Source organism: Eucalyptus grandis, chromosome 7, assembly GCF_016545825.1.
Source record: "Eucalyptus grandis isolate ANBG69807.140 chromosome 7, ASM1654582v1, whole genome shotgun sequence".
NCBI classification, from domain to species: Eukaryota; Viridiplantae; Streptophyta; class Magnoliopsida; order Myrtales; family Myrtaceae; genus Eucalyptus; species Eucalyptus grandis.
The window spans coordinates 16259815-16278955 of record NC_052618.1 but is presented as its reverse complement, the minus strand read 5'-3'; the positions used below and the strand labels follow the sequence as shown (position 1 = coordinate 16278955).

Genomic DNA, 19141 nt, shown 5'->3' with positions numbered 1-19141 from the left:
GTTTATGGATGTATTTAAACATAAATTGCAGCAAACGATCTTGCTGCGGCTACGGCAATTATTTGAGATCATCAACAAGAATGAGCTTGCACTTGAGCTTCGCGGCTACATTTCAGAGGCTCGACTTAACATGCGTTCGAAGAAGAATGGATCCATGATCTCGAAAAATCTGAAGTAGAATTGCATTCTTCAATTGCAGAGTCAAGAGAGTGATCCTAGCAATTCACAACATCAAAACAACTCGTAGAAAATCTAAAAATGAGCTCAAAAAAGAGAACAAAGACACCTTCGAGGCAAATTTGCGTCCTAATCGGGGCTTAGGGTTTGACTTGCTGAGATTTTATCTCACCTCGTTATGGGCTAACCTTTTTCAGGGTCGTAGCGTCGAGATCTGTCGAGAGTGGATGTGGTGGGTGTGAGATGCGACACCTTTTGGCTAGCCCTGCCATTAGCGAAGTTTAAGGTGACCCTGATCCCTGAGGTTTTTGAGAAGGTTGGTTGGAAGTTGCTAGTGTAAGGACTTGTAAATCATTAAACTTCCTAGGGATAACAATGGATAAATAAGTCGTGGTTTTTATGGGTTTTATGGGAAAATCGTGGTTGTGTTTTATTATCCCTATGTTTGTTTATTGGCCGAGTGCTTATTTAATTTGCTTTCGCATGTGCTTAATTGATAAGATAAAAAAATGAAAAAAGAATGGATCGGTGACGCGTCATGGGATGTTGCATCTTCAGTCGACCATCGAGGGATGTTCGCACGCTCAAGTTTAGGGCGTGACACCATTTATCTAATGTCTTATCAAATTATTGCATCTTGTGGACTTGAGCAACATGCATAGCTTTTTTTCCCCCAATGACAGAGCTCTATTGATTTGGAATCTTTTGAAGATATTCAGATCATTATAGTTTGAAAAAAGGACCAATTGATTGCATGGCGATCGAGACAAAGATGCTTGACAGTAAGACATTGAAGGCAAGCGAAAAAAAGGAGTGACAATGGTTCCAAGAACACATGCCACCATGAAGCGACTGGTGGAACTTGCATCACAGGAGAACTTTAGGCTGGTTTTCATCTTGGAGATATATGGTCCAATTCACTTTGTTGATTCTGATTGTATGAGCTAAAGACAACATTGCATTTTAGTGATAAGTGTTTCATTTCACAAGCATAAAGCTAGAGAATCCAAACTATAATTTATACACCGATTAGTGCTATAATGATATGGAACAACTTATTATTTTTTGTGCGAGGTATGGCACAGTGGGGTTAGGTAGAACAAAATGGTCATTCAAAATCTAGCAGTTGACATTAATTTTCTTTTGTTTGACGGCTGAGATCATGCACATAAGTTCAAGGCCATTACTTTGTTGCATCAATTTTTGTCGGTTAAATCTATGTATCTATGCAACTACTCTTCTTTTAGAATAGTAAATAATTGTTGAAAGGATGTTGTGGAAACCCAAATCAAGCATACGCACTTTATCACCGTTGGTGAGGGACAATTGATTATGAATCCTTTGTAGATATTTAATCATTGAAGTAAAAAAAAAAAAGGACAACTAGGTCACTTGGTGAACGAGGCAAAGATGCTTGACTGTGCATCATTGATGCGAAGTGACAAAAGGAGCAACGAGAGGTTTGAGGAATCTGCTAAGCTATTCTTGTGACATCCTGATTTTCAAGTCCTGATTTCAATTGGATACGTTGGGCTTTTCATCGACACAATCATAGTGTTTTTCTAGGAGTTGGCTACTCACGAGATAACTAGACCATCTGGGGGAGTCATTAAGAGATTTTAAGGCAAATAGACTTGAGAATTCGACCAAGAATCAATTTCTCGACCGTGCTCATCTTTAGAGGCCATTACGACATAGTATAATTTCGATTTGAGATCAGAAATAGGTTAGTTCGATTAAGATGCGTGGCCAATTGTGGGTGACTCCACTGAATTGGAAAATTCTCGTCGACTAACACTAATTTGATTTTTACTGTCGTTTTGGTACCCTGTGTTTGTATTTGAAAAATCGAGATTTTCACAACAATTGAGAGTCACCATTGTGTCGAGTGGGTTCAGAGTGGCTCGAAGAAAATCGACCACGAGTCATTTGCACTAAAAAGTTCTGAAAACTACCTAGTAGCCTAGGTTACGCTAAAAATGTGTCGGAGTGAAATTAACCGTTGATTCGAGTTCTATTTCAAAAATTGGAAGTTCTGTCATGTCACAAGTCATTTTAGAAACGTCAACTTGCTTTCCAAAGATTTTTCTGTGAATCGAGACTTTGTGGGAAAAAGTCGTCGCCGGTCGTATTTGTGCGAAAAGTGCCGAAGATGAGTTTTGACGGAAAAATTGAGATGCATGATGGATGCATGGATGAGGAAAAATAGCAATTGAGCATTGAGGTGCCAATTGATATTTGTTGAAGTTGAATTGAGTGGAATTGAGGACCGATAGGTGACCAATTGAGGGAAAACCTATGTAATTTCGTATGCCCCTTGGGCAAGACTTATGGACCAATTCAAATGGATTCTAGAAGAAATTTTGAAGCTGAAAAAGGGCAGGGGAGGCCAGCTAACTTGGTGGGCCATGTGAGGATCAAAAGGGATAAGATTGAAGGGAATTGGTCCCCCAAAAGAGAACCGGTCTTCCCCTCATCCCTATCTCCTTGCTCTCTCCCTCCTCTCTTCCCTTCGTGCGACGCTTTCTGCTTCTGCCTTGCTTTCGTTCTTCTCGGTGTACCGAACTATTCTGCCCCTTCTCCTTTCAATTTTCTTCCTTGCAAAACTATCGAAATTGCTGCCTCAATTCCCTGCAAGCTGCCAGGCGTTCCTTGCTCCACGCATCCGAGCAGCAGCTGAAGCTGCCGCCCCCACGTCCGCGACACCAGCAGCTTCGGTCTTCATGCCTGCCCTTTCAACCACCGTTTGTTTCCCCTGAGTCAACCGAAGCTCCCCACGCTGACTCACTCCACCGAATTGAAGCCCACCGACCGGCCCACAGCAAATGAAGCAGCATCATCGCCCCACCGAAGCAAACACCGCTCGATCTTCTCTCCTACGCCAGCTCAACCTCCACGCCGTCTTCTCCTTTAACGCCAGCAGCTCCGTGTCTCGCGCCTCCACCATTTCGCTCGACGCCAGTCCAATGGCTTTCTCACGTCTGGCCCAAATCGCAGCAGCCCATCCTCATGTGTCAGCAGTCCAAGAAGCCATTTGAAGCCCACGAAGGTGTCAATAGCCCAAGTTTTGGCCCAGCAGCAAGCCCAAGCCCTTTAGAAGCCCAGCAGAATCAGAAGCCTGCAATTTTGAGGCTCAAGCTCACGAAGTCAGCCCGCTTCAGGCCCAGTCCATTTAAAAGCAAATCTCAGATTTGATTGAGATTTGTTGGGCCCGTTTTAGGCTTGGCCCAAGGCTGTCGACGCAGCCGAAGATTCAGATTTCGGCCACCGTCGCGCCATCGTCGCGGTGAACTGGTTTTTGCAATTAACTGGTGAGTTTATACTCTAAACTCTTCTTAGTAGGCTTATGATGCTAAGGGGTGTTTAGATTTATTTAATTAGGAATTAGGTGGTTAGTTAGGTTAAATTATTGATTTAATTATTTAATTGAGCATGTTAGGTGGTTAGCATGGTTTAGCTAAGGCCTAATTAAATTGTATTATTTATCTAGAAGGGTTCGGGAATTTTCCGGGTCCGTATTGGTATTTAATTTAATAAATTTGGCCTAGGTTAGTTTTTTTAGAAATTACATTGAGTTAATTAATTAATTTTCGAAATTAACTAATTATTAATCATTTTTCCGGAAGTTAGGCTAGGATAGCCCGTGACTAGAATTTTGTATTGATTGCAATTGTGTGGTTAAATTTTGCTATTGAGTGTTAAATTATACAAATTGAGTGTTGATTGGATTTTTAGTATTTAATTCCAAAATTGTGAATTTTCAATATTTATTCAGAAAATCCCGGGTGTCAGATTTTGACACCGAAAATAGTTTTAATTACTATATAAAATAGTGGAATTTTAAAAAGGAAGAATGTCAATTTCTTTGGATCGAGTTGACCGTGTACCCACACACGATTATTTCTAATACAAAGAAAAATGCAAGGTTCACCATTTTAATTGATGCATTTGAGTGCAATGCACGGTGCCTTGAGCCATATTTGAGTGATCGTGTGATGGTTAAAAAAAATTGTTCCGGGTTGTTAAGTTGGATATCCCTATTTGGGATACCCTTGGATAACAAGAAACCGGTCGCAGTAGATTTTGGACCCTATGCTCTTTCGGGAAAGCTGTCTGATAAAGAGACGTGCCGTGCTTAATGGGGGTGAGATGAAACCTGGCAATGCCAGAAGACCGCCGAACTGAGAGTATGCCGTGTTATATGTCGAGATCAAAACTAGGAACGCATGATGAATTGAGTTGAATGTGTCTGATTATGGGACTAAATTGTGTGACACGGTATGGGATGTGTCATAATGGTTTGACTCTATAATTAGGACCCCTGTATTGATTTAAGAATTGAGTGTTGCGTTCCCATTTAATTGATCTTGAGTATTGCTTTGGTTGCTGACCTGCAGGGTGGAACTGAGGCGAGGTAGGTCCTCAATGCTAAATGCGTGATTATGTGGTTAGGACGCTTCTTAGCGTCTTCCTCTCTTAGTTGAAGTTTAGAGCATGGACTTGCTGAGACATTGTCTCACTGGTTATTGAATAACCATTTCAGGGTCATTGAGCAGAGAACTTGAAGTAGAGAGGAGGTGATTTGAAGTATAGGTTGGATAGGATCGCTTCTTTTGGAGAACAGTCTTTTGTAGTCTTTTGACCATAGACTCTTGTACGTGACTCAACATATGTTTATAAAGGTATGTTTGTTTGTGAAATTGTTGTTCTGCATTTTTATCTCGAGATAGTTACTGTAAGGGGATTTATAATCCGCTTTCGCATGTACAATAAAATGAAAGGGGTTGGCAACTCGTTCTGGGAAGTCGCAAAATATTATCAACCAAAGAGGGATGGGCACGCGCTCGGGATTCAGAGCGTGACGATTCTCCAAACTCAAAGCTCTATAAGACAAAAGAGTACATTTGGACCTTACTTATGTGGCACGGTACAATCACGAGACTGTGGTAATAATGCATGGCTGCCTTCTTCAAATAAGAACTTTAATAGTTAAAATATTCACCTCGTAATGCTTTGTGTTAATAACAACTCATATTTTCAAGTACCTACCATTTGTAAAAGACGTGATTTAATTAAACACCGTCAAAAGATTGCGATGCGAGAAAAGACATGGTTATAAAACTACAAGGGACATTACCGAACTCTTGTGATTGCCGTTCAAACTTGGCAAAGAACAAGGCATATGTAATTTAGTCTTCATCGTTTCGATAAGATGTGATGGATCATCGGTTTCACCATGCACTATATTTGAATGACTTAGAGTTGCAATTTTGTTATTTCCCTCAACATATCCCTCTGAGAAAACAAAGAGACTTTTCTGCCCACATGCATGTTTGAACAAGCAATGCATGGATATGAAATACCATAATATAAGCACATAAGAAATGAGAGAACACAATAATATGTATATTCACAGCCTTAACTATATGAATGGGGACTCAAAAGGGAGTGGGGACACCCCATTTATCATATGTCTTGTCAAATTATTGCATCTTGTGGACTTGAGCAACATGCATAGTTTTTTTTTTTTTTTTTATAACAATGATAGAGCTCTATCAATTTGGAATCTTATGAAGATATTTAGATCATTATAGTCTGAAAAAAGGACAAATAGATTGCATGGTGATTGAGGCAAATATGCTTGATAGTAAGACATTGAAAGGAAGCGAAAAAAGGAGTGACAATGGTTCCGAGAACACATGCCACCATGAAGCGGCGCGTGGAAGTTGCTTCACAGGAGAACTTTAGGCCGGTTTTCATCTTGGAGATATGTAGTCCAATTCACCTTATCCATTCTGATTGGATGAGCTAAAGATAGCATTGCATTTTAGTGATAATTGTTTCATTTCACAAGTGTAAAGCCAGAGAATCCAAACTATAGTTTATACACTGATTAATGCAATAATGCTATGGCACAACTTATTATTTTTTGCGCGAGGCATGGGATAGTGGGGCTTGGCAGGACAAAATGATCATGCCAAATCGAACAATTGACATTAATTTTTTTATTCGAGGGTTGAGATTGTGCACGTAAGTTCAAGCCCATTACTTTGTTACATTGATTTTTGTCGGTTAAATATGTGTATCCATGCAACTACTCTTCTTTTCAGAATAGTAATAATTGTTGAAAGGATGTTGTGGAAATCTGAATCATGTGCAGTACACTTTATCATGATTGGTGTGGGACAATTGATTATGAATCCTTTGCAGATATTCATATCATTGAAGTCTAAGAAAGGACAAATAGATCACTTGGTGATTGAGGCAAAGATGCTAGACCGTGCATCGTTGATGTGAAGTGAAAAAAGGAGCAACGAGAGGTTTGAGGAATCTGCAAAGCTATTCCCCAAACTCAGAGCTCTATAAGACAAAAGAGTACATTTGGACCTCACATATGTGGGCATGGTACAATCATGAGATTGTGGTAACAACGCATGGCTGGCTTCTTGAAATAAGAACTTTAATAATTAAAATATTCACCTCGTAATGCTTATTGTTAATAGAAACTCATATTTTCAAGTACCTACCATTTGTAAAAGACGTGATTTAATTAAACACCGTCAAAAGATTGCGATGCGAGAAAAGACATGGTTTATAAAACTACAAGCGACGTTACCAAACTCTTGTGATTGCCATTCAAACTTGGCAAAGAACAAGGCATATGTAATTTAGTCTTCATCATTTTGATAAGATGTGATGGATCATTGGTTTCGCCATGCACAATATCTAGATGACTCAGAGTTGCAATTTCGTTATTTCCCTCAACATATCCCTCAGAGAATACAAAGAGACTTGTCTGCCCACATGCATGTTTGAAGAAGCAATGCATGAATATGAAAGACCATAATATAAGCACATAAGAAATGAGAGAACACAATAATATGTATATTCACAACCTTAGCTATATGAATGCGGACTCAAAAGGGAGTGGGGACACCCCATTTATCTGATGTCTTGTCAAATTATTGCATCTTGTGGACTTATGCAACATGCAAAGCTTTTTCTTCTTTTTTTCCAATGACAGAGCTCTATCGATTTTGAATCTTATGAAGGTATTCAGAACATTATAGTCTGAAAAAAAGGAAAAATAGATTGCATGGCAATCGAGGCAAATATGCTTGACAGTAAGACATTGAAGGCAAGCGAAAAAAGGAGTGACAATGGTTCCAAGAACACATGCCACCATGAAGCGACGTGTGGAAGTTGCTTCATAGGAGAACTTCAGGCTAGTTTTCATCTTGGAGATATATGGTCCAATTCACCTTGTCGATTCTGATTGGATGAGCTAAAGACAACATTACATTTTAATGATAATTGTTTCATTTCACAAGCTTAAAGCCAGAGAATCCAAACTATAGTTTATACATTGATTAATGCAATAATGATATGGCAGAGCTTATTATTTTTGATGTGAGGTATGGCATAGTGGGGTTTGGTAGAACAAAATAGTCATGCCAAATCCAACAGTCGACATTAATTTTCTTTTATTTAATGGCTGAGATCATGCACGTGTTTGGCCAAATTCAACTAATGATTGCCCTAGTTTGGTTACAAAAATATGAAGCCTTTAATAGAAATTTTAACTTAATAGAAATTTTAAGTGTCAACGTTTGTTATTGGAAAACATCTATTGAGATGCAAAGGGACTAGACCATGATGATGTCTTTTTTCATGGATATACATATATATGTATATATATTAAGGTGATTGGTTACGTAGTGAAACTTCCAGTCTAGTAATTTGGAAACTATCTTTTTGGAATCGGTTCCCAATTTAGAAACTAGATATTGAACTAATCGACTTTGGAATGTGCTTTTTTTGTTTTGTTTTATTTTATTAGATATACGATATGCATTGTGTCAAATATGAATACATGTCTTATAAATAGCAAATAGAATCAGATTTGGTAAATGAGAAGTAAGTCTTAATAGACCACAACTCCTTTGAGGTAATTCATTATGGAAGAGAGATGTGAGATCAAATAAACCTCCTAAAGTGAGAACTTTTCAAGAGGGAAAAGATTAAAGAAATCGAGTATGAGTGATAGAGAGAGTGAGACCGCTGAGAGTCTGTTTGCGAGTGTGCGTGAGAGAGAGAGAGAGAGAGAGAGAGAGAGAGAGAGAGAGAGAGAGAGAGAGAGAGAGAGAGAGAGAGAGAGAGAGAGAGAGAGAGAGAGAGAGGTAGTCATGCGAAAAAGTTCCCAAATTTTGTGTTGGTTTTGACCAGTTCTACCCTAGAACCAGCCTTGACAAGTTTGGTTCTTGGGTAGAATCGACCATTACAATGCATAGAAACCAAACCTATCAAAGTCAATTTCCAAATTTTTAACAGAGGCACCAAACTGGTCTTTTATGAATCGACCAAGATGGGCTAGTTCCAAGGTTAAATAGGTCCGATTACACGCCCTAATATCTATGGCTTTCTATGTTGGAATTTAAGTGATTCATTCTAAAATAACACTACTAAAAAAAAAAAAAAAAAAACTCTCACAACATCATACACAGTATCAAAGGAAGATTTTTTAAGTTCAAATTATTTTAAACCCCTTATTTGTCTTTTTTATTATATGTTTCCACTCTTAGCCTTAGGACGAGGGCATTGCGGGCCCTCCCTATTGCTAGCAAGAGTCATTAATCGTTTTGGGGCCCAAGTTATTTCGCTGGCTAGAAATCCTACGAAGGAAAAAGAAAAATAAAAGAAAAAAAAGAAAGAAAAAAAGAAATTTCATAAAACTTATTAAAATAATACATCATCACTTTTGGTATAACTTGAAATATAAAAATGGGAGGAAATAATTGTGAAATTTCTATGTATTTTAATGTGTGCAGAAGAAGAGAACATAAGATAGGCTTTATTAAATGACTATCTAAAATAAAATAACAATCAAGGATATGCATAATCCAAATGAAATTTAAGCGTAATCTTGACAGATGAGGATAATCAAAAGAATATCCTAATTAACTCTAACAATATGTTCGATTAAAATGTGCACATCAAATAAAAAAGTTAAAAGCACACACCCGCAGAATTTCAATGTTGAAGCATGGACAGTTTAGTAAAACAATTGGAGCATGCCTATTTTTATGTGCACGAGGGTCGACGGGTCTTCATGCAATGTGGGTTCCATGTATTTATTTATTTAATAGAAGATGCATTAAAAGGAGAAATTGACTTTGAAGACCTAGTTCCACTTTTACTCCTGGTTTTATAAAATTGAAAATTCACAGTGAGGAATTAATGTTTTTTTTTTTTTTCGGTAAAGGTGAGGAATTAATGTTAGTCCCTCATTAAACATATATAAGGCAATTCATGCTTTGCAGGGTAATAATCATGCAAATTACTTATTTTGGGAATAATGAAAGCATTTCCTACAATATGACTATTGGACCTTTTGTTCAATAGCAGCACATGGACATTGTAGCTATATCTAGGGGTAAAGCATGGTCTAGGTTGGACTGACCCACCTCCTAACCCTAGGACCAACCTGCACAGTACTGGTCCTCAATTTCTGGGACCGATGATCGATCCTATTGAGCTTAGGATCGATGATCGAACTGACCCAGTGTGTTCAGTTCGGTTTTAAGATCAACCTGGGACCAACCAATAATTTATTTATTTCATTTTTTATACTCTTTGAAAAGGCAATTGAGGACCGGACCAACCCAATGGGTTTGGTCCAGTTCTAGAGTTAACTTGAGATCGACCGATAATTTTTTATTTCATTTTTTGTATTGCCTAAAAAGGCGAATGAGGATTGAACCAATCCTATGGGTTTAGTGACAAGCGAGGCCAGCTAAGAGAGGTGAGCAACGAATGTTGAGTGGGGTGAGCATCGAGCGTCGAGCAGGAAGCAGCAAGCTAGGCGAGCATCGAGCGGCAAATGACACGAGTGGCCCAAAGCTAGTGAGGCGAGTGTTGAGTGGTGAGCGGAGAAGTTGTGTATTTTGATTTTGGTAAATTAAAGACTAAGAGGACAAATAAGATAGAAGAGAACGAGTAATGGAGGAGGATGCCGTGAGGAGCTATTTATGCCCTTTTGAACGTCGTGAGGACTCCTCACAAAAATATTTTTCTCCTTTGTAAATTATGGTTGTTGACGCTATAAAAACATTAAAAGATCTAATTTATAAAAAACAGTGTAAAATTACTTGAACTTCTCACGAAGGAGCTATTTAATGTTGTTGACGCCGTTTATTTTACAGTTCTCTATACAAAAATTATAAATATTACATTAGATATATATATATATATATATATATAGAATTAGGGTTGGTCTCGGGTTGGACCGACCATAAACTCGCAAGACCGAGAACCAACCCGCACAATGCTGGTCCAAGAATCCCAGGACCAAGGACCACCTCGATCTCCCTAAGAACCGAACTAGGACTAGTAGGGTTGGGCCGGTTCAGGATTGGTCTAGGGTTGACCCTAGACCGATGCTCACCCCTAGCTATATCTCTTTGGTTCTCAAAATTCTAAAACTCTTGGAAAAAATAAAACTTATCTTGGAGAGTAGATTTTTCAAGAATATGAACCCATCAACAAATCATATTATTAAATCACCTTTTTGTAAGAGTTTAAATCAATAAATTATAAGTCTACTAGATTTATTATCTGCTCAATCCCTCTTCAATTAGTCGATAGGGAATCTTTCTCTATGGTACACTCACACTTGTACATTAATGAATACCTAACATGGATAATGAAAACCCAACAATACTCTTCCTAATGCTAAAGATATATAGATAGTGCCTAAAAAATGGTACTTTACCAAACACTCAACACAAACCCATTAATTCACAAAGAAAAATAGCACTTACACCACCCGTGTAAAGCAAAAATTTACTCGAACTTTCTATTTACCCCTACCTGTGTAAAACTTTCTTACGTTACTATATGCTATGGCCACTCTTTCATAAATTGACTTTTGTATCTATAAGATTCCCTCTTTTTAGAAAGTACATCACTTCATTGATGGAAGCATGTCATATAATACAACAAGCACAAGGAGCACAACATCACTATGCTAGTTTTACTCAAAATTAAGAAAAAATATTAGCTGCACAAGTTGTGCTAGTGCCACAAAGTAGATGCCCATCTATTAAGCGACGTGTCCACGAATGGTCCATTTGTCAGATTTTTCTCTCCTTCTCTCTCTCCTCTTGCAAACTTGAGCCTCCATTTCTCTTCTTCTTTGTCGCTTCTCCCTTCTTCTTTTTTTTTTCACTTTCTTTCTTCCACAACTTGTGTGGTTAATATTTTCTCACACAAATGGCCTCATATGCCCTTAATTTACTCTTAATATCCGATCAATGGTGTACAAAACCACATGTGTAGGACTTTTTTTTTTTCACATTACTAGTGTATGTTATGGGCGCTCTTTCATAAATTGACATTTGTATCTATAAGATTCCATTTTCTAGAAAGTACATCACTTTATTAATGTAGGCATATCATATAAAACAATAGGCACAAGCAGCGCAACACCACTGCGCTAGTCCTACTTAAAACCAGGGGTGCGAAAACTAAGCTTCATATACTCATATCCATGGATGAGACTAGAACTTGCTTTTCAGCGTGAGTTCATGCTGAATTAACTTCGAGAAAACATCCATGGCGTCGCGAGTAAGCCCCAGGGACACAACCAACTCGTCACTCTCCCTGCTCCGGGAAGGGACCACGATGAGGTTGTCGGGGACCGTTGCGGGCGCCACTTGGAACGGCTTCCCGAACCCGAAATCCATCTTGTAGAAATGGAGCTGGCTCCACTTGCTGATGCAGCAAGCGCTGCCCCCGCAGTCAACTAGGACCTTGTTCAGCTCGACGTAGTTGATGGCCGACCTTATGTAACTCTCGGTGACAGTTGCGAGCGCCTCGTGCACGATCCTGACAGCGAACGAGAAGGGATTGCGGGTCAATTCACCCGCGCTGCACTCAGCACAGGACCAAGCGATGCCGTTCCCGAAGTAGCCACTCGGCAGCGGGGGGTCGAACTTGGGGCGGCCATCAACTGCAGTCAGTAGCTTCGTCGTCTCGTGAGGACCGATTCCGAGAGCTTTGGTTCGCGAGATCCACACGAGCGCTGATATGACTTCGAAAGTCGTCGGGACTACGGAAGAGCCAATCTGGGTTGTGATTCTTGACGCTTTCTTGAGCTGAATGAGAGTGTGTGGCTTGAAGCAGAAGGATTTGTAAACGAGGGGCTTGGTTTGGGGGTCGACCACGTGTCCGGGCCGCCGGTCTCTCGGAGCATACTCATGGTGGGGGAAATCGATGTGCGGAGGTCGCCTTGGGCGCAACACCGATCGATCGAGAAAAGGAAGAACTGATGGTGGCTTGGCTCGAGCCAGGTCTGTCCAGTAAGCTATGAAGTCCATGAGGGCTTTCCCATCGACAATGACGTGATTCATGACGATGCCAACGACGATCCCTCCGCACTTGAACGTCGTCACCTGGATTTCATGATAAATTGTAAGTGGATATCTACTTATGTGTACTAAACTAAATAAGACCGTCGGATCTTGTGAAACCCACCATTTTCAATAGTATTTACCTGCACCGTTAGCAAAGGTACTTCCAATATAGTCGGGGCTCCGTCACTGTGCTTCACGAGTTTTCGCAGCATGGCGGGATTGATGGCGCTGATATCGCCCAGCACTGCAATGTCATCCTCCGACGTCGCTTCGACGAATGGGACACCTTCTCCAGTGCATCTCACCGCCATCCTCTCGTCGCTCCCCATGACAAGTCTTCCCGCAAGCGGATAGAACTCGACCAATGCCTTGGCCAGTGACTCTCTGATTGTCTCGATCACGGTGGGACGCCTTCCCCTCCTTTCGCCCTTGAAGGTGATCACGTTCTCAATCACGTACGGGAAGGTCTGGTCGAGGTTCGAGAGAGCGTAGAGCCCACCAAACGTTTCCCTCGCCGGAGAAACATGAACTACGTTCGCGATCTTCACATCAAGCTTTTGTGTAGCTCCCGCGTTTCTCGGCTTCTCATTTCCTGCTTCTTTGCACAGAATAATCGAAGTTGTATTTATTTATCCGCAGGCTTTCGGCAATACCATGGTAAATGTACGACTTGCTAATTGCTACAAATAACCCTGACCGTAATAAAATGGTAAATTACAATATCAATTAATATAGTACACATTAGAAAAACTCTTACACTGATCAGTCATTTACGAAATTGACCAGCCATATTTGTTTATATTGGTTGCATGAAAAATTACATGATCTTGTCAATTAAATATAAATATATCATTATATATTTGAAAAATGTAGATTAAATTCAAAATGCACATGCTAATGCATCGTTCTTGCTTTCATCCTCAAATGACTCAAAGGTCCCTCTGAGAATTGCGGTACCCATCCTGTGGATAACAATTATGAAACATTGAAAAAATTAACCGATTAACCAACATAAAATATTCTTATGAGCATTCATAGATTTTGCAATCAATTTGCCTCACTTTGATTTTTATTATCAGTACCGAACTTTTATTTCTTCGAAATTGATGGCACTTTGATTGGGATCTAACTAGCTTTCCAGTCGACTTTGACTCAATAGAGACACTGACCAATTTTCTCACTCATAAGTATCATTGTAGATGTAATATTTAAACTCACATTGATATTTTAATATAAAAAACTCTAGTTAAAATTAATCAAACTTGAATGCATATTCAATGTGCAAGATTAAAAAAAAAAAGCACATACCTAAGCAATTTCAACTTTTAAAATTTTCGAATGTTGAGTTGCAACAATTAGAGCAAGTCTGTATTTATATGTGCGAGATTTGACAGGTCTTCTTGGCCAAGCCCTGGGTCAACCTAGCTATGTGGGTTCCATGCATTAATGATTTCAATACAATATGCATTCCAAAGAGAAAATGACTTTGAAGACCCAATTCCAAAGAGAAAATGACAAACTGTTCTCGCTCCCTTTGCAAATTCCAAGATGTGATCCTCATAAAACACATGAATCACGCCCACAACACAAGCCCACAATTGGCACTAACGCCCACCATATTTGTAGGCATGCATGCAGATCATGCATGTGCATGGGCATGGATTTAATGAGGCGGAATAGGTGAGTGATAATAGTCAAACAAACGTGCGCCTATAATCCTTGAAGATAATCGTGAAATGAGGTGGGCCACCGTCTTTGAAATTCTTGTTCCCGGAGAGAAGGAAGCGTTATAGGAGTCTTCTTCATGCATTTGCAGCAGGTTGTGGGTCCCTTTATTTAATGCAAAAGATTGTGGATGCCTTCCCTTTCGACTAAGGCAAATCACTCTTCTTCGACTTCACTTGCCCACCTGAAAGTCAAAGAACTTAAGCCACTCATGCGGCTTTCTTTGGCTTCTTCCTTCTATGCATTGAGATAGGATTAATGGCAGAGCAAAATTTGAAGACATCACAAAGTCTCCCCTGAACTTTGTTTATTTGGCCAAACTTATGCGTATTTGTTTAACAGGCTTAAACTCGAGACATAATTTAACAATTTACCTTTAGTCTAGCTAGAAAGGATATCTTGCTTATTTATTAGTGTTAAATGCTCACTTTGCCATGCAATTTATTCGATGTCCTTGGTTGCTAGTTGTTATTATAATAATTATGCATCCACATAATCACTTCACATATTAGGGATAGATCTAAAATCAATCCAAACTACAAGATAAATAAATTTTTGTGAAATGAACAACATTAGACAATGGTTACTGTTCATCATTGTTCATCTTCTCCAGTGGAGAAGCCAATCAGAGGCCGACAACCGCCGGCCAAGGGGTCATGTGCACTGGCAACGTGCCGGCGACCGCCGCTTGAGGGTCGATCGACCCTTCGACCGTCGCCGAACCTCAGGCAACGCCTGGCTCGCGCTACCCAGGCGAATGATGGCCTAAATCGCGGGTCTTCATGGCCAAGCCCTGGGTCAACCTAGCTACGTGGGTTCCATGCATTAATAATTTCGATACAATGTGCATTCCAAAGAGAAAATGACTTTGAAGACTCAACTCCAAAGAGAAAACGACAACCTCTTCTCTCTCCCTTCGCAAATTCCAAGATGTGATCCTCATAAAACACATGAATCACGGCCACAACACAAGCCCATAGTCGGCACTGACGCCCACCATATTTATAGGCATGCATGCATATCGTACATGTGCATGGGCATGCATTTAATGAGGCAGAAGAGATGAGTGATAATAGTCAAACAAACGTGTGCCTATAATCCTTAAAGATAACCGTGAAATGAGGTGGGCCACCGTCTTTGAATTTCTCATTCCTGAAGAGAAGGAAGCGTTATAGGAGTCTTCTTCAAGCATTTGCAGCAGGTTGTGGGTCCCTTTATTTAATGAAGAAGATTGTGGATGCCTTCCCTTTCGACTAAGGCAAATCACTCTTCTTTGACTTCACTTGCCCACCTAAAAGTCAAAGAACTTAAGCCACTCATGCGGCTTTCTTTGGCTTCTTCCTTCTATGCATTGAGATAGGATTAATGGCAGAGCAAAATTTGAAGACATCACAAAGTCTCTCCTGAACTTTGTTTATTTGGCTAGACTTATGTGTATTTGTCTAATGGGCTTAAACTCGAGACATAATTTAACAGTTTACCTTTAGTCTAGCTAGAAAGGATATCTTGCTTATTTATTAGTGTTAAATGCTCACTTTGCCATGCAATTTATTCAATGTCCTTGGTTGCTAATTGTTATTATAATAATTGTGCACCCGCATAATCACTTCACATATTAGGGATAGATCCAAGATCAATTCAAACCGCATGATAAATATATTTTTGTGAAATGAACAACATTAGACATCGGTTACTATTCATCACTGTTCATCTTCTCTGGTGGAGAAGCCAATCAGAGGCTGACGATCGCTAGCCAAGGGGTCGTGTGTGCCGGTGACGTGCCGGTGATCGTCACCGAGTGTCACCCAACCCTTGTGACCATCACCGAACCTCAAGCGACGCCTGGGTCACGCAACCCAGGCAACTGATGGCCTGAATCGCGGGTCTTTATGGCCAAGCCTTAGGTCAACCCGGCTGTGTGGGTTCCATGCATTAATAATTTCAATATAATATGCATTCCAAAGAGAAAATGACTTTGAAGACCCAATTCCAAAGAGAAAATGACAACCTCTTCTTGCTCCCTTCGCAAATTCCAAGATGTTATCCTCATAGAACACATGAATCACGCCCACAAGACAAGCACTCATGGGGCTTTCATTGGCTTCTTGCTTCTATGCATGGAGATAGGATTAATGGTAGAGCAAAATTTGAAGACATCACAAAGTCTCCCTTGAACTTTGTTTCTTTGGCCGACTTATGTGTATTTGTCTAACAGGCTCAAACTTGAGACATAATTTAACAGTTTACCTTTAGTCTAGCTAGAAATGACATCTTTCTTATTTATTAGTGTTAAATGCTCACTTTGCCATGCAATTTATTCGATGTCCTTGGTTGCTAGTTGTTATTATAATAATTGTGTACCTGCATAATCACTTCACATATTAGGGATAGATCTAAAATCAATTCAAATTGCCTGATAAATATATTTTTGTGAAATGAACAACATTAGACATTGGTTACTGTTCATCACTATTCATCTTCTCCAGTAGAGAAGTCGATCGGAGGCCAACGACCGCCGGCCAAGGGGTCGCGCGCACCGGCGATGCACTGGCGACCGTCGCCTGAGGGTCGCTCGACCCTGGTGACCGTCGCCGGACCTAAGGCGACGCCTGGGTCACACGACCTAGGCGATTGATGGCCTGAATCGTGGGTCTTCATGGCCAAGCCCTGGGTCAACCCAGCTATGTGGGTTCCATGCATTAATAATTTTGATACAATATGCATTCCAAAGAGAAAATGACTTTGAAGACCCAATTCCAAGGAGAAAATGACAACCTCTTCTCGCTCCATTTGCAAATTCCAAGATGTGATCCTCATAAAACACATGCATCATGCGTAAGTACCGATCTCTTATTCGGGACAGTGCTAAGCCTCTTACCTTCTAAATCTAAACCTGAGTCTTGATGATCTACTCATTTTCATTGACCTGCTTGCCAGCCGACGGTAGGCATGTCGTGCGATCCCCGTTTACTAGCTTGCCATTGCGCACCCCATGGCTGCATTAGTAACCGACGGAGCTTTGGCTTGCGACACCGCAATATGAAGCCATCCAATGCCAAGTTATTGACCCACTTGATCGAGAACGTTTGTGTGACATCCTAAAATTCGAGCCCTTCAAGGGAGGAATGAATGTTAATTTCGTCAATGCATTGTTGGTTGATCTCACTTGGAATTGATCACTCCTGAGATACTAACCTTGAGGGGAAAGGCTAATGAGGACATAACTCATACGACTAAAGAACTTGACCTGGGAAAACGACTTGACCGTGAGACTTGTGTGAAGACGATCCTACAGATAGGCAGGTCGATTTCATGGACGACTAGAAGTCGATTCGCGGACAGAACATAATGGAATGACGGGTGATTCCATTTACTGTTATCGAACCCGCGAACGACCCTATATCGATCATTAGTAATTATGTACTTTGAAATAAGAATCTATTCTCCGCAAATTCATATAGTCAAGGACGTCCATGTGTCAAGATGTCTTGAACATGATTTGGCACGTGTCAGTTATGCATGAATCCTCGAAGCCGCCTGTCAGTTTGAGTTATACCAAAATGACATGTGGGAAAAATTGACATGGCATGAGAGTCCATGATTGGACTTCAAATGTTCGGGAATGTTTGGGACAAACTTTGGATGAAGCTACTTTATTAGTTGACAGAGCCAGTTAAGCTGAGTTTTTGGAAAAAGGATTTTCGGACCGAGGAAGCGAGCCCATGAGGAAGTGGGCCAGGCCAAGCCAGTGTGGGCCTTAGGCCTAAGGTGGGACAGCCACCATGGTTGGCCTAAGGCAAGCAAGTGAGCCCATTGGGCCTAATTAATTATTTCTTCTTCCAAGCCCATTACCAAGCCTTAAGCCTATTTGAGCCCAATCAATACCCGAGCCCATTCCTATTAATTTCCAAGCCCATTTCTTAAGCCAGCCCATCATTTTCAGCCCAAGGGCAGATGGGGAAATGTGCAAGGTGAAATGGCTAAATTGCCCCTAGTTGTAGGGAGAAAAAAAGCTAGAGAAGAGAGAGAAAGTGATGATGTCTTGCATAGGGACTTGAAGCATGCATTGAATGGCCTTAATGAGGCCTTGATGGCAGCTCTCCCATCACTCTCTCTCCTCCTCTTCAACCCCAAACCGGTTGACCATCTCTCTCCTTTGTTTTCTCTTATTCCAGTTTTTGCTCTAGCTGACCTTTCTCCAAAAACTTGAGTTGTTCATTGCCTTCCCGCGAGAATCAGCCTTAGTACCACTCACCATTGCGCTTAGAAGGCCTAAACCGTTTAGGAGAGCCCTACCACTTGTCGAACGGAGTCACCGACCGATTCGTATGCCGGCTTGAAGTTGCCGGTCGCCAGTCCATCGGTTCGCCTGCAGCTTGCACTGTTTCACGTTTTTAGCCATTTTCTCCCATTTCGATCCTTCCTCCACCCATCTCAACCACCACCAAGTCCTCCTTGAGCCCCAGGTGCCGCCGGTTGCCAACCACCCGCTCATCGGAGCTCTGGTAAGCCCGTTTAGCTCCATTTCTCCTCCGACAAGTCAGTTTTCCAGAATTTTAAAGGGAAGCAAAGCTTGTGGTTGTTGTTTCGGCCTTAGGACCGCCTTTGACTGCTGTGGTTGAGGTCCCGAGCATAGCCACCATCGTCGTGGTCGCGTCTGTGTCTTTGGCCCGCTTAACGGGTGAGTTTAGCTCATAATCCTTCGATTAGTGCCTAAACTTGCTTATGGTTGGTTTAGTTAAATTTAATTCTAGTTTAGGAGATTTAATTAAGTTATGTTAGCCCTAAGATAGGTGGTTAGATGGATGGATTGGATTAGTTTATCA

At 40.7% G+C, this 19141-nt stretch overlaps 1 protein-coding gene and 1 long non-coding RNA gene across 2 annotated transcripts; one reads left to right on the top strand and one right to left on the bottom strand.

Moving 5' to 3' along the window:
- The first annotated feature begins 2626 nt into the window (after positions 1-2626).
- On the top strand, positions 2627-4968 carry LOC104452842. Its single transcript, XR_726993.3, has 2 exons — positions 2627-3488; positions 4575-4968. It is a non-coding gene; the product is annotated as an uncharacterized LOC104452842 (long non-coding RNA).
- Positions 4969-11735: 6767 nt separating this feature from the next.
- On the bottom strand, positions 11736-18840 carry LOC120295898 (omega-hydroxypalmitate O-feruloyl transferase-like). Its single transcript, XM_039317508.1, has 3 exons — positions 18636-18840; positions 12731-13188; positions 11736-12629 (listed from the first exon to the last, which is right to left on the bottom strand). The coding sequence occupies exons 1-3, from the start codon at positions 18838-18840 to the stop codon at positions 11736-11738; spliced, it is 1557 nt and encodes a 518-aa protein (XP_039173442.1).
- Between the last annotated feature and the right edge of the window lie 301 nt (positions 18841-19141).